Source organism: Giraffa tippelskirchi, chromosome 4, assembly GCF_054371585.1.
Source record: "Giraffa tippelskirchi isolate mGirTip1 chromosome 4, T2T-mGirTip1v1.2.pri, whole genome shotgun sequence".
In the NCBI taxonomy this organism is placed as follows: domain Eukaryota; kingdom Metazoa; phylum Chordata; class Mammalia; order Artiodactyla; family Giraffidae; genus Giraffa; species Giraffa tippelskirchi.
This window is the reverse complement of record NC_137278.1, coordinates 183,904,427-183,920,353: the sequence shown is the minus strand read 5'-3', so window position 1 is coordinate 183,920,353 and position 15,927 is coordinate 183,904,427. Positions and strand designations below refer to the sequence as shown.

At 36.3% G+C, this 15,927-nt stretch overlaps 1 protein-coding gene across 4 annotated transcripts in view; it reads right to left on the bottom strand.

Annotated features, from left to right (window-relative positions):
• SLCO1A2 (solute carrier organic anion transporter family member 1A2) overlaps window positions 1-15,927 on the bottom strand; it is a 107,288-nt gene that overhangs the window by 39,411 nt on the left and 51,950 nt on the right. For 2 of the 4 annotated variants that reach the window (XR_014082624.1, XM_081592264.1), the window contains exons 1-3: window positions 8,219-8,421; window positions 3,564-3,705; window positions 1,448-1,580 (exon numbers count right to left, since the gene is read on the bottom strand). Coding sequence is in view for 3 of the 4 variants with exons in the window: in XM_081592264.1 (XP_081448390.1) it covers window positions 1,448-1,580; window positions 3,564-3,705; window positions 8,219-8,278 (335 nt within the window). In the remaining variant the exon portion in view is untranslated. Of the gene's footprint in view, window positions 1-1,447; window positions 1,581-3,563; window positions 3,706-8,218; window positions 8,422-8,684; window positions 8,875-11,675; window positions 11,786-15,927 lie in introns of those variants that run through there. The other 2 variants (XM_081592265.1, XM_081592266.1) reach the window with 2 other exon arrangements.

Here is a 15,927-nt window from a genome sequence, read left to right as displayed (position 1 = left end):
CAAGAATGAATGGAAGTTTTACAGAGAGAAGTGGAGGAGTGAGAGTTCCAGACCAAGCATGTGTGCTCAGTCGTGTCACAAGAATACTGGAGTCGGTTGCCATTCCTCAGTTGGTAAAGAATCTGCCTGCAGGGCAGGAGACCTGGGTTGGATCCCTGGGTCAGGAAGATTCCCTGGAGAAGGAAATGGCAGGCCGCCCTTGTGTTTTTGGAAAATCCCACGGACAGAGGAGCCTGGTGGGCTGCAGTCCGTCGGGTCGCAGAGTCGGACACAACCGAGCACACACACATACCACAGGGGAATGAAAGTGGGGGGAAGGGATATTATCCAAGAAACAATACAAATAATTTTTATAAATGTCCAGATTGAAGACACCTAGAACAGTAAAGGAAAAACACTTATACCAAGGCAATTATCATGAATTCAAACTCTGGAGTTTAAAGGAAAATCCCAGTAGCTCCAGAGAGAAGAAACTGATCACAGGGTTTAACATGGTACAGGATTCTTGAGAAAAACATTGAAAATGATGTTTTCAACATCCCTAGGGAGAAAACCTCAAACCAGGCTTTTATACCAGGTAAACTGTCAACCAGGTATGGAAGGAGAATAGGAATATTTTCAGGTGTCCAAGGTCTTAAAATCGTTACATCCCTTACACACTTTCTCAGAAACCTATTAGATAATGTTTTCCACAAAAAGAGTAAGAATGAAAAGGAAAGTGGAAGATACGGTACCCAGGAAGTAAGTAACCGAATGGAAGAAAGAAGCAAAACAAGTTCCCAAGGAGAATAGTGAGTGAAAATTTCGAGGAAGAAGCCATGCAGCAGGCATGGAGAGTTCCTAGTTCAGATTGCAGATGGAATCAATGGTGACAGGGGAGGCAGCTCAAAGACAAAAATGAAACCGTCTGATGTGTAGAATTTGTATCCTACTATTGTGTGAAAATTGTATAAATTTAATTATGTTGAACTGGTTCACAGGGCTTTTCAGGTCTACTATATCCTTCTACTTCTCTGTATATTCATGCTATTAATTTTTGAGAGTTTGATATGGAAACTCCAACAAAAATCTCAATTTATCTACTTAAAAAAAATCATTGTAATATATAGTAACCTCGCTCTGTATTTTCCAAGTCCCCTATAAATGTGTTATCATAGTTTGATAATTTAAAGAAATTAAAATTAAAAAAAGAATCTTCATCAGACTCAATTCCACAAAAGCACTGTCCCAAATCTCTGTTTCATAAATTGACATGTTAAATGGAAGTCAGACAGCCAAGAGCATAGAAGAGGCAAGTAGGACAGAATCTGTACCTACAGTTCTTTTTGCAGTTCTTATGACAGTTCTCTGTGCCTTTAGGAAGCATTATTCCTAGAAAGAAAATCCAAGCTGATTTCCTGCAGCTGAAAATTGCACCTAAAAAATCATCGGAAGCTGCAATACTTACCGGCCCATGAGGAAGTGAGGTAGTGATTGTAACAAACACCCTAGGCCCATAACCACACATCCAACACCAATCATTATTGGTCTATGAAGTTTTGTTCCAAAATAACTCACAAATATAATCAACAAAAGATTTCCTAGAAAAAAAATTGATGTGAGAAATAAATATTTCAATAATTATCAACAAAGTCTGAATTAACAGCCTCACCCAATCATTAGCTATCTAGCATTCATTGTATAATAAATATCTCAAATACTGGAATTGGTGCTAGAGGTGCATGAAACAATAAGTGATTAAAACACAACTCCTGCCACAAAGGAGGGCTCTGTTTAACAATGTGTTTCAACAGAGGTTCTTTACCTGCTATCTATAAACCCTGAAACAGTCTATGAATAGAAATCAGGTGTTCCATGAGCTTGAGTGAGGAAAATAAAATTGCATCTTTATTTTCACTAACTTAACTAAATATTAGTATTTCCTTTGACAATGAAAGCAGACACAAACTACAGTAGTATTGACAGCATGTGCAATTTTGTCACCAATTATCACCAACAGAAGTTACAGGTATTTGCATATGACATTACAGTTGATGCAGATGCCTCAAAATATTATTGACATCAATGATTACTTAAAAACTGGTGTAGATATCGTTATCTAATGGGTTGGTAAAAAGTGCAAATATATGTTATTTTTAATATCTTGATAATTTTATTTCAATATAATTGGCTTCCTTTGTATTCTTATAGTTTTTAATTTATGCAATTAAAATGTTATTCTGAGAACATTTGGCATCAGATTGCCAAAGAGGTCCTTGACACAGAAATATTAATAACCCCAGCCAATCTCTTAATGACTCTCCGTTACCTAGAGGATAAAAGATAAGTTTTGTAGTGAGCATACAAAGCTCTCCAGTAGCTTATTTCTCACTCCTGCCCATTTCTCCAGACTTATAATCTAGTAATTCCCACCTGAAGCTTGGCCAGTTGATAATATTGGGCTTAATGTTGCTCCACACATGAGCTACCATGCTGCTTCATCCTTATGCTTCTTCTTCTAAGGGAATTCTCTTCAAACTTATCAACCCTGTTTCTTCATCTGGAAAACTTTTCCTTCAAGAGCCTATCTTCCTTAAGGGAGGTTGTGTCTCTTCTCTGTGTTCCTATAGGAACTGTCAATACCTATGTCACCAAACTTAACTGCATTCAATTAAATTATTTTGCATCTATGCCCTCGTTAGACTGTGAGCTGGGTTTACACAGGGTCTATAGAAGGAGTGACTTCTGGCTCCGTGGCCAGGATCTGTCACACGTGTGGTGCTAAATGAGGTCTGAGAGGACGGAAGACTAGGAGACGAGATCAAGCATCACTGGTTTCAGTTTTGCCTCTCTCCAATCCTAATTTTTCTATCAGATACTGATTAAAAGTATTAAAGGCAACTTTCCTCCTAAAGGAAGTAAAATCCACTCTAAAACTAAAGGAGTAGTATTTGTATTTCCATGCCACTTTGTTCATAGGAGAAATCTTTCCCTTCCTCATTCTTTCTCTCTGTCCTCACATCTTCCCAATCAGCCACAAATATCAGAGCCCAAGAATAGACTTTATTCTTCCCTACAGGCTGTTTCTAAAATAAAGTCAGTGAGACATGAAAACAGTTTCTTCTTCCCTCTGCACTTAGAAAAGAGAATTGTCAACCTTCCAGAAACAACAGGAGAATAAAAATATTTGCTTTAAAAAAAATGAATTCCCTTTTTCCCCTTGATATCTTCTAAACATGAAGATAAATCCCTAAAGATAATTAAATGATAGATTAAGTATTAGTACTCTAAACACTTTGTTGCTTATGCTAGCTGACCAAAAGACGATTAGATTTAAAAAAATTTAACCATTAGAATAAAAAATCCTGTGATTGGATATGTGACAATGTTTAAGTGTTATTTGGGTATAATATTTAAACGAATTCTTTCTAAACATATTCCAAAGTGAGCCAGGTTATTTAAACCATTTTAGAAAATATATTCAGTCAGATTGAATGACATAAAGCAGAAAATAAGGAAAGTAAAATTCAGACTAGCTCCATAGATAATACATACAAAGAAGCAATGCAAAAACAATTCATTACCAATCTCAAAACTTCCATTAATAAATCCAACTAGAGATGTTGGGATGTTGAATTGTCTTTCTATTTGTGTGAGCATGGAATTCATATAAGCTCCGGATAGTGTTTTGGCTACAAATGCACATGTTATTGCCAACAGAAACATCTAGGAAGAAAAAAAGTACAAGAAAACATGAAAAACTTATTTTTAAATTGTATGTTTGCCACTTGTTGATGAAATAAATATCTTCTACCAAAATACTGAATGTTGCCTGTTCAAGTAACTCTTATGTTTGGAAGAACCGTTTAAAGTGAACTCTTCTTGTTTTCTATGCTATGTTCTCACTTTAAAAATTCAAAGTTGAACTAATTGATTAGTGATACTGAATTCTGTAGGTCATTGGTAGCCTCATTATTTTATGGAAATGTCTTATACATACATAGAAACAAGTTATCATTCTAAATAAGACATAGCAAATGATTTATATAGATTTTCAGCATTATAATGCTATCATAGAACAAAAGAATACATGCATGTTAATTTTTAAAAAAGAACGTAGCATTACACAAAGGGATTATTTCTGTAGCAAGTTTGCTTAAGTTCTCTTTCATGCAAAGCTACATGCAATGTATGCAGCATTATTTTGCTATTTATTGCCAGTTAATTTATTTAAAGCAATATTTTAATTATAAACAATAACAGAAATGTTTCTGAACTGAACAGATACTTTCTAAGATAAACAAATATGAATACAATATTCCACATATTGAATTGCATTTCCTATGTATTGGTATAACTCTAGACAGCTGTCAGGCTGACACAATCCATAACAAAAATCAAGGACAACTTAACAGATAGAATCATTGTGATCAGCAGGAATGAGAATGGTTAAAACATGAAAGGTTAACATTTTGATAGTTTTATTAAATCAGAAGGGAAAAGATTTAGATCTTAGAAAGGGATTTGAAAAAGGAGCATTGTATACTGGGTAATCATAAGTTAGGTAGATTAATTACTGCTTCAAAATCAACAAATTATGGATAAATAGATTTATGTCAACCTGAATGGTGGTCTCCAATCTTATACCACGGGGCTTTTTCCTTCACCTCCTTAAAAATATTACCTGATCACACTTCCATCCTGAAAGACCATTCAATTCACTCTCCAGCTAGTACACTCATACACCAAAATCCTTACCCCTCCAATTTCTCAATCTTGAACCAACCCCATAATTTATACATTCCCTTCAAGAGGGAGGGCTCCAACTCAGCCATGTGCTCCTCTTGATCAGAAAATGATTTCAGCATCTTCACTTTCAAATTTACCTCTCCCTGCCCCTCTAATTTTCCTTCCACTTTTAAAAGGATGGATCTCTCCCTATATATAAGAAAATCTCTCCATCCATGCTCTGGAACCCATTCTTTCCATTGCTGAAGTCCTAATTCATCAATTACTGACCCCTCTTCTATTTTCAACCTCATACTCTTTACTACCTCCCTCTCTACTAACTTATAAATATATGCAAGATATTTCTGTCCTAAAAATCTTCCTTTTGCCCTGGTGGTTGCACCAGCTACTATCAAGCTGTTTGGAAGAACAGTCTAGATTCATTGCCTACATGAACCTTCCACTCACCCTTCAGTCTACTACAGTCTAGCCCCTCTGGAAGTTACTCTGTAAAAGGTCATTAACAACTCCCTGATTTCCACATCCAATAGACACTTCTCGGTCCTCAGCTAACTTGATGTCTAAAAGAGTCATTTTGCATCATCAATCTCTCTTTCCTTCCTGAAATTTCCTCTCCCAATGCATATTTATGTCTCTGCCTACCTGCTAGACTCTGCATTCAGTCATCTCTTCTTTGGCCAGCTTCTTCAGGCATTTGTCTCATATCCTCTAGTTTTCGCCTGATATCTTCTTTCTAGTAAATCTCATATTCCTATAGCTTTGACTACCACCCAGATGCCGAAATCTCTCAAATGGATACACAGTTTAGCTTAGACAATTGCAGTCATTTTTCTTGTCTCCTCTACTCTTTCCCACTTCCAATCTCCCTTCTACCTGCCACCACCACTAACTTGGACCATGATAATTATTCATCCAATTAATGAATAAAATTCATAATTAGCATGTGATTCCACTTCCTGAAACTTTTCAGTGGCTTCCCATTAACAAAAACCCCTACTTTTTACATGGCAAAGCCTCATCTATATCTCACTATCATCTCCTGCCCCTTGTCCCCAAGCATGATATTCTACTTATAGCTCTTTTAATTCACCATGCTACTTTAAATCTCAGTGACTTTTACTGGTGGTCCTCCACTTGTAGTGTTTTCTTCAGTTTGTGCATCTGATAAGTGTATGCTCAATATTTAAAATTCACTATACCATTATTTCTATTGAGGAGTCTTCCTTGTCTTTCTACTTCCCAGTTATCCTCCTTATCTTCCCACTCTGCTGTGTTCCTGCCTCTATTACAGCCCTCGGCACAGTGCACTTTATTTTTTTTAAGGGACTTTATTTTTTTATTGGCCATGCCACACAGCACATGGGATCTTAGTCCCCTGCAATGGAAGCCAGAGTCCTAACCACTTAATTTCCAGGGAATTCCCCACAGTACACTTTACTTATGTGTTTGGATGACTATAACCTCCTACTTCACTATCCTGCGAGTGTCTCAATGATAGCAGCCATATATTACTTACCTTTGAATCTTCAGTCTCACAAACAATAGGTACTCAGTGCAATTTATTGAATAAATGACAAAATCAGTATTCAAAAACATCTTGAAAAAGTAGTCAGATCTGAAAGTAAGCTGACTATAGATGAAATTCAATAGGATTAACAACATCTAAGCCAAAAGTTACCTGCACCAATTAATATGGGGAAATCTGAATATAAATATATGTGGAAAAGACTTGGGAAATTTAAATATCAAGCTCAATATAAGTCAAAATGCATACTGTCATATGACTGACTAGATAGCATAGTTATATCTCTAGCTATTTATCCTTTTATATTAAATCCCATTTATAAAAATCATGCCTGGCATCTTCCTGTAAATCTTTGCAGACACACTGTAAATAACTTTCACATGATTTTATAATTCAGATTTTATATTTACAAACAAACAAAGCCAACCAAGCACAGTACAAATCATATTTGAAAGAATAATTTCTTTTATTTAACATTTTAAGAAAGGAAACTAGATAAATCATGATCCCACTTTTCTTTTCCTGAAACATCTAGGTAGGCTGTCTAACTAGTCGCTATTTCTACTCGTGTCTAGTACAAAATAACCCTGATATTTACAAATCTAGTCCTATCAGCTTTTAATAATGCCCCAGCCTTTGAAGCAAACTTGTTGAAGAGAGTCCTTTATTACTTTCTAAAAATGCTTGCTTAATGAGCATATTTCTAAGGTCAGAGAATCAAAGAAACCCAAATGACTTATTAAGCAGCTGTCTTTTACCTGATAAACTTGTGCTTGTAATATTTGACTGTCTCATTCAAATCAATATCTAATCCTGCCAAACTCCAACGTTACAAAAAATTAAAAGCCAATTGTTAATATTTAATTCTTGACTTTTATCCACAAATGCTATTAATAATAATTGGTATTTATTGAATGTTTACAACATTCCAGTCATTGTTCAGAGCATGTAAAAAGAAAAACAAATTCTATGAGATAAGAGTAAATTATAATTATCTCTTTCAGAGGAGAAAACTGGACCACAAAGAAGTTAAGCAACTTATCCAAGGGCACATAGCAAACCAGCAGTTGAACTCAGCACAAATCTAGGAAGCCTGGTCCTCAATCTTCATTTTTAAACCCTCGGTTTTAGGAGATGGACATCAGAATTAAAGAATAATTTAAGGGGATTTTTAAAATACATAATTAATGTAGCATTTCAGACAAAAGTAGTTTTCTAAATCTATATCATGATTCTCAACTTTCCTGTACATGTGTAGGTTTTTCCTACACACATATAAACAGAAAACAAACTTTCAATGGGAAGAAAATTGGTTGCAGTGTCAGAGTTTGATAACCACTTGTAGGCACCAGCTGTAGAATCAGGACAAGCATCCAGCTCTTCTGGTTTAAAATAATTTCAAATCTTGCTTGAAGGCAAAATGGTTTTACGGCTATGCAAAAAGAATTGCTGTGAAGTAGTTAAGAATGCCCAAAACAACTAGCAAAATGGGCATTTTTCTTATAGCGAATGACTGGAATGTTGCCAAAGCTTGAAGTAAACATTTGTTTTAGTGGGTCATTTTGAAGTCATCACTGAATACAGATTAACACAGCTTTTCTGTCCAATGTACCATTTTCCAGGAGAGATCTCCATATTCCTCTCACCAGAAGGGTGAACATTAAATTGGCCTTTGATCCAGGAAAGTAAATCGTACTGTATTATGTGTGCTTGAAAATGTTTAAGATCCTGTCTCCCATTTAAATCCTTCAAAGCTATACTGATTAAATTTCCTGAATCAATAATCATATTTAGACACACTCTCAGTTACAAACCCATTTCATTAAAGCAAGAAATTATTAATAAATCAGGTAGTATGATGTTATTATCAGATCACCGCATGAAGATATAAACAACTTTACAAGATCTAGGTTTAAAAAGAAAATACGGTACATATACATATATCCACACAAAGCAAGTCCATACCTTCAACTTGGAAATACATCTTATTCTATGAGTTTCGATTCTTTTCTCAGTTTCTCCCATGTTGTTCTTCTGAATACTCCAAGATATTTATGTTCTAAATCTTGATATTTCTTAATTCTAGTCTTTTAAGAAGACAAAAATCTATTAAATTACTGACAAAGTCATAATGTGTCATTCATGTGAAGAAAACACTGAATCTGAATAACAGAATCAAGAATCCGTTGTGTAACAAATATACCTAGGAAGCTTCTGATTCAGATCCAGAAAGTAATGACGTTAGAGAAGATTTAGTTGTTAGTTTTCCATTGAAAAAGTTACATCAAATCACTTTAGTTACTCTTTAATGAGATTAAAGATTAGAATAATTTGTTATGGTCTCCTTGCAAAATAATGGCCACGTGGTTAAAACAAAACTTCACTTCTTTAACCAAAATAAATAAAACCAAAATGAGCTCTTTGGACTTACATGAAAATGCTGCTTTTAGGAACACACAGACTTTGATTTCTGTTTGTGCTAAATATCTGGTTTAGCAAGCCTACAAAGGCTCAAAAATCTCATTTGGCCAGGCTCTCTCTTCAAGTTCTTTGGATTCCAAGACTTCCCTGGAGCCTCAAGAAGGGAAACGCTTTCTGGGGCACTGCTGATTCACGGAAACCTGGGGAGACATGGAATTTTAATCATGGAAATAGCCTAAGTAAAAACAACAAATAATTCTTTGATCTAGAAAGGAATCCTACAGCTGCCAGTTAAGAAGTGAGGTCTAGGAGAAGACCGAACAAAGGTGGCAATCTATATGTATACACGTATAATAAATACAGATATGTGTGTGTCTAAGTATATATATGTAATATATAGATACACACTTTTATATGTAAAATAAAAAGATGGCCATGTCTTTTAAATTCTACTAATGCGTTGTCAAAGATTTTGTCTATTTCCTTTCTTGAAACCAGGGCAATATTTTGTACCAAAACCAAACTATTTCACTCTGACAATATTTATTCTAATAAATTTACTTCAAGTTGTCAGATGCTATCATAACAGTATCCCCAGGATTAATTGATCAAAATCCTCTGAAATATATCCATTTAACAATATCTAGACTGGCCCTAATTTTTAAAAACCTGAATCTAATGTCCTACACACATTAAGGCAATAGCCACTGAAAAGTTATATATGAATTTAATTCTCTTTAGTCCTTCTTTTATGAAAACAACAAATATGTATCAAAAGTCTACTCTATGCCAGTCATTGTGCTAAGCATAGGATTCCAGCTGCGAACAGGACAGATAAGTTGCCCTAAAGACAAAAAATATATATCACTAGAGAAGAATAAGGTTCTGTGAAAGGTACTTGAACCCAGATCCCAAGGAACTTATATTTTTATTGGGAAAGTTAAAACTCTTCAATAAAACATATTGGAATAGAACTGGACAGTGTGTGATCAAATACAAATTGTTTGGTATGTCAGTGGTGAAAAAATTCGTAGATCACAAGTGAAAATTATTAGAGACCACCCTTAGCAATTCTGAATGACAATACAAATGAACTCACACTAAAACCCCTCCCATAAAATTCCAAATCACCTTAAGTACAGTGCAAGTACATGATACCAGTTTTAGAAAACCCATAGACAGGGATGATCAATCAAAAGACTGGGAACGCCTCTTCTTTGTTCTTCATCTACGGGGATGCAATGCAGGAGATGAAAAGACCCAGGTTCTATCCTGCATTGGGACGATCCCCTGGAGAAGGAAATGGCAACCCACTCACTCCAGTATTCTTGCCTGGAGAATCCCATGGACAGAGGAGACTGGCGGGCTGCAGTCCAAGGGGTCGCAAAGAATCAGACTGAGCTAAGCAACTGAGCACACACATCTTTATCAGGTTTTATCATAAAGTTCTTACCTGCCCTGATTTTTTCTTTCTCATACATTTCTAAATCCCTCTCTCCTATGCTTTTTTTCCCTTTTTTCCCTATCCTTGCTTGCTTATATTTCAATGTATTAGAGCTCAATATAACCACCCAACCAAACAATGAGAGGGAGAGAACTTATTCCTCTTGGCATCAAAGTTGTACTCATGCATCTTGGTGGCTAAAATCATGACTATTCTAAATGCCCATTTTCCCCATATTGCTGCAGAGGCATAGAAGTTGGAGTTGGTAAGAGAAAAATCACTACCCTGGGGAATTCTGTTTCTTTATATGCACTGTGATACTGTGCAGGTTTTATCATCATGCCTCAAGGATTTGTTACAAAATGTGTTTCCAGCCTTGAAAGAAGTTTTTAAACAATTGTCTTAACTGGGACAAAATGCAGTGTTTAAAGCTAAGGATTTGGAAAGAATTAAATGTGATTCAATTAGCACTAGTGTTAACCCTCAGTCATGTCCGACTATCTGAGATCTCATGGACTGTAGCTCACCAGGCTCCTCTGTCCGTGGAATTCTCCAGGCAAGAATACTGGAGTGGGTAGCCATTCCCTTCTCCAGGGGATCTTCCCAACCCAGGGATCGAACCCATGTCTCCTGCATTGCCAGGTGGATTCTTTACCATCTTAGCCACCAGAGAAGCCCTCAATTAGCACTAAATTAGCACTAAACTTTCCCAAATTTGCCATCTTATACATTTTAGCTTTTCAGACACTTTGGAAAAATTTTAGTGGAAATAAATAAATGAGTTCTATTCTTCTTACTTAACAAAATTAGTTAATGTCACTGTCACCGTCACTGCTGAGCACTTTGGCCCTAAATCAGAGACTACACATATTTTTTCCTTCATATCCTCAAGACCAGCCTAGTGCCAGCCTTATGAACAGTCCCCTTTTGTCATCACAGCTCTGTTTACATGGAGATTTCTGCTCCTAGGACTGCAGCATCACTGACCCAATCCCTATCAATCATCACTGCTGATGAAAATGCCTTGCTGCAGTTTTATTAAGTAGACGATCAGTTTATTTCTCTAACTCCTTCTGAGCATTCAAATGGGAGCAGGTAATTCTGCAGCATGAAGGTAGTTGAATTTTTTCCATGTCTACTGGTCACAACTCTGCTTTTTGTGTCATCTTTTTGTTTTCGTTCTAATTGTGGTAAAATCACATTACAGAATTGTTCACTCCAGAACAATTAGCACGTTTTTGGTTAGTGGATTTCTAGAAATTTTTCATCTTATGTGATTGAAAGTCTATACCCATGAAACAGCAACACTCTGGCGGTTTTGACACCGTTTGGTATCCAGCCCATAATGATGCATCTCAACCACAAAAAAATACAATTTTTTATAAAACAAGTAAATGGTCTTATTGTGTTCTTTTCCCAATGATAAATACACAAACATAGCTTCTATTGTTACAAACCTCCTGGGGAAATGCATACATTTAATTTTATATTATTCTACACTATTGAATTAACATAATAAAGGCTTTACTCTATCATGGTAAAACTAATAGTACATACATGAAGAAGATTTAGGAGAACATCCTATCCCTGGGAAAAAAGACAGGGTCACACCAGCAAAAATCTTACGAAACTTGTTTATTTCCAGAATCTTCAAATGGCTCCTTGCTCTGCAAAAAGAGAACAGCCTCTTGGTGGTATCCAGCTGAAATCATATCAGCGAATACCAAGCCAGGCAAGTACATGCCAAAGAAGCACAAGGAGAGTCAACAACAGCTCTTTGTATGATGCCTACCAAATTATCTTGCTTCTATTAGTTCCTTTTCATCAGAAATCAAAGAATAAGACAATGGATTCTGCAAATCAGCCTTACAAATAGAGGCATTATTTTAAGTGCAAACTCAAAGGAGGTATCAGGAATGTATCACTCTGCTAACACTAAGGGAAAAACTTAATCAGGCCATAGACTTGCACATATGATTTTACTGTGCAAAGCAAAGAATGGAACACTCAGAAATATAAGTAAAAATCATTATCAGTAGACCAGCAATAGACATACCTACCCCAGTTACTTTGGATACCCAGTTACTTTACTGACTAGTGCTAGATAATATGGGCTTCCCAGGTGGTGCTAGTGGTAAAGAAACCACGTGCCAAAGCATGAGACACCAGAGATGCAGATTAAACCCCTGGGTTGGGAAGATCCTGGAGGAGGGCCTGGCAACCCACTCCAGTAATCTTGCCTGGAGAATCCCAAGGACAGAGGACCCTGGCAGGCTACAGTCCATGGGGCTGCAAAGAGTCAGACACAACTGAAGTGACTTAGCACACACGCACATTGGATAATAAACCAAGATCTGGGAAAGTAAAGCTAAAATCTGTCTTCTAAGTCTTTTTTTGTTTTTTGTTTTTTAAATAAATTTATTTATTTTAGTTGGGGGCTAATTACTTTACAATATTGTAGTAGTTTTTGCCATACATTGACATGAATCAGCCATGGGTTTACATGTGTTCCCCTTCCTGGACCCCCCTCCCACCTCCCTCCCCATCCCATCCCTCTGGGTCATCCCATTGCCCCGGCCCTGAGCATTTGTCTCATGCATCGAACATGGAATGGTGTTCTGTTTCACATATGATAATATACATGTTTCAATGTTATTCTCCCAGAACGTCCCACCCTCACCTTCTCCCTCAGAGTCCATAAGACTGTTCTATGCATCTGTGTCTCTTATTCTGTCTCGCATATAGGGTTATCGTTACCATTTTTCAAATTCCATATATATGCATTAGTATACTGCATTGGTGTTTTTCTTTCTGGCTTACTTCACTCTGTATTATGGGCTCCAGTTTCATTTATCTCAATAGAACCGATTCAAATGTATTTTTTTAATGGCTGAGTAATATTCCATTGTGTATATGTACCACAGCTGTCTTCTAAGTCTTTAGGAGAGCTGGTTGTGAATATCATCAGTGTTACATCTCATGTCAAGTAACTCTAGAGAATGATTAGATAATTATGGGAGTAGCCAATGTTTTTTCACATCAGCAACTTAAACTCTTTCATTTTTCATACTTTTATCCTAATTTCTCTTTCTTTTGACTTCATAGGCATAGTTTTAGATACAAAAACTCGTTCTTTTATTTAATTATGGCAAGAAAACACCAAACTCCTCCTTTTTCTCATAGAGATAAAACTTCATCTGTTTATGAAGCTCCTCTAAAAACTGTAAATCCAATAATATGCTTAGATTTTTTTCCAACCCAATTATTTATACATTTGTTTCTTCACATTAACGGAAGCAGCCAGATATAATCAGACTTTAACTCTAGTTTAGTTGTGAATTGTTTGAACTCTGAGTCTATTTTCCCTTATCTATGATGCTGGAATACCTTGCAAGATCGTTATGAAGATTGAGTTATAAAATTTATGTAAGACCCCTAGCAGACTTACTAGAATGAATAATCACTCTGTAAACAGTAGTGATTATTATTCATTCATTCCACAAATATCTATTAAGGCTCTACTACATTCCAAGCACAGTAGTTGGTGCTAGGAGTACAAAGTTGAATACAATAAGTGCTTACTCTCAAGCAGTATCACAAGCTAAAGGGAGAGATAGACAGTTAAATGTTAATAATAGTTGCTTAGTGATATCATGCAGACAATTTGACCCAAGTAATAAAAATAAGCAATGCATGAAAATTGTTTATTTCAACATTCATTCTGAATATCCTTTGCATACAGCATAGTCATTTTACTTGGGCTTTGAAATGAGGCACAACTGGTTTGAAAGCCTGTTTTTAAGCTAGCTGTGTGATTTTGTTCAAGTTGCTTAATCCACCCATACAATGAAGATAATCTGTATCTTTTTATCAGTCAAGGTTCAGACAAAAGAATAGAACCCATGACAGGTAATTTAATAGAGGATTTAATTATGGGAAATTAGTTATATAAGCATCAGAAGAGTTAAAAAGTCAAACTTGGAAGACAGTGAGCAACCCAGAGACTTACGTTAATGGCAAGTCTCTCTCACTCCTGAGACTATATCAGAAAGGGAAAAAGGCTGAGCTGCCAGGGACAGACAGACACTGCCAGAGGCACCTCTTAACACAGGGAGCAGGGAGCAGGAGAAGTCTCTTTTCCCCTCTACAACTCCAGTCTCACGCCAGTACCTCCCATGGACAGCCTAACTGGAAATCAGATGCAAGAGAACCTGGAAATTTTATTCAAAAAATTCATGCTCCTTCTTAGTTTATTAGTTTAAAGTAAAATTAAGCTTCATAATGTACTTGCCAGGACTTCCCTGGTGGTCTAGTGATTCTGAGTCTGCTTGCCAATACAACGGATACGGGTTCGACCCCTGGTTCAGGAAGATTCCACATGCCTCAGAGCAACTGAGCCCATGTGCCACAACTCTGAAACTCATGCACCTAGAGCCCATGCTCTGCAACAAAAGAAGCCACTGCAATAAGAAGCCCGCACCCCACAACTAGAGAGGAGCCCCCGTTCGCTGCAACTAGAGAAAGCTCATGTTCAGCAATGAAGACCCAGAACAGCCATAAATTGATAAATAAAGTTTTTTAGAAAGTACTTGCCGCATGGATAATTATTATCCATGGATGACAGTGTCTCTATTTGCAGTTGCCTTGCGATTTGCTCAAGCCTATCTGTTTTGAGCACCCTTTGTCCTCTGGCTAATTGCCTCAGTGTTCAAGCAATAGGAAATCTATACTGTACTTGTTTTTGGTTGTTGTTGATTTAAAATGTTATGTTGTTTTGTTTGTTTTTGTATTTTTTTATTCATTTTGTAAGTTTTTATACTTTCTTATTTGCTTTTTGCTAGAACACTAATTTTAGACTGGATCCAAGACATTCTCTCTCTATTCAGCAGAATCATGGACTCTGTTATAATTTTCCCTCCTACAATTAAACACTCCACCCAGAGATAGCAATTAATGGCTGTACTGTTTAATCCTTGCTCACTTACTATTGAGATTGGTACACATTTGTACAGTCTATATGTTCATGTAGACATTCTTGGCATGAGGAAGGATATGTGGGGTGCCTTAGAGAAAGCAAAGTTGTTAAAACCTGAAGAAATTCTGAGGTAAGAGGAAGTTGAAAGAATATGTGTAGAATGACTCCTACATTCTCACCAGAAAGGCAGAGCATCAGGGATATGGTAGAAGACCTCAATAGAATGAAAAAAGTCAAAATAGTCATCATGGATATTAAAACAGGAAGTCAAATGGAAGTGACTAAAAAGATTGCTTGCTAGACTGAGTCAGATTGGATCATATGAAATATACAGATCATCAACATCATCATGATTTTTACGCCAGAAATATTCAATTTGAAAGACAAAAAAAGAGGGAGACACATAGATGCATGTGTTCACTCGGAATTTGGAATTGGTTGTTTTGATTCAGCAATGGGTTGAGAGAGTAAACGAATCTAAGAGACAAGTATAGAATTGAAATCATGGACCATGAGGTTATTTTGAATATACATAAGAGAGAAAGAATGAAGGAAGTGACAGATTAAAACCCCAGGGAATGTTGTGTTATGAGTAATATGATACAGGTCAAAAGTTGACTAATTGAAAGGTGAGAGAGTTAGACAAATAAAACATTACTGGTTAAAGAAAAATATATTGAAATGTATTTTCTAGTGGAAGATATCAGCTAAGAAGTAGGTTTTTGAGGGGATTAGGCCACAGAACAGCCAGATATGTGGGTTGTTGATCTAAGGTTGGAAGTGAAAATAACTGTAATGGAAGAACACCCAGAAAGGCAAGATCAGGGTTTGAAT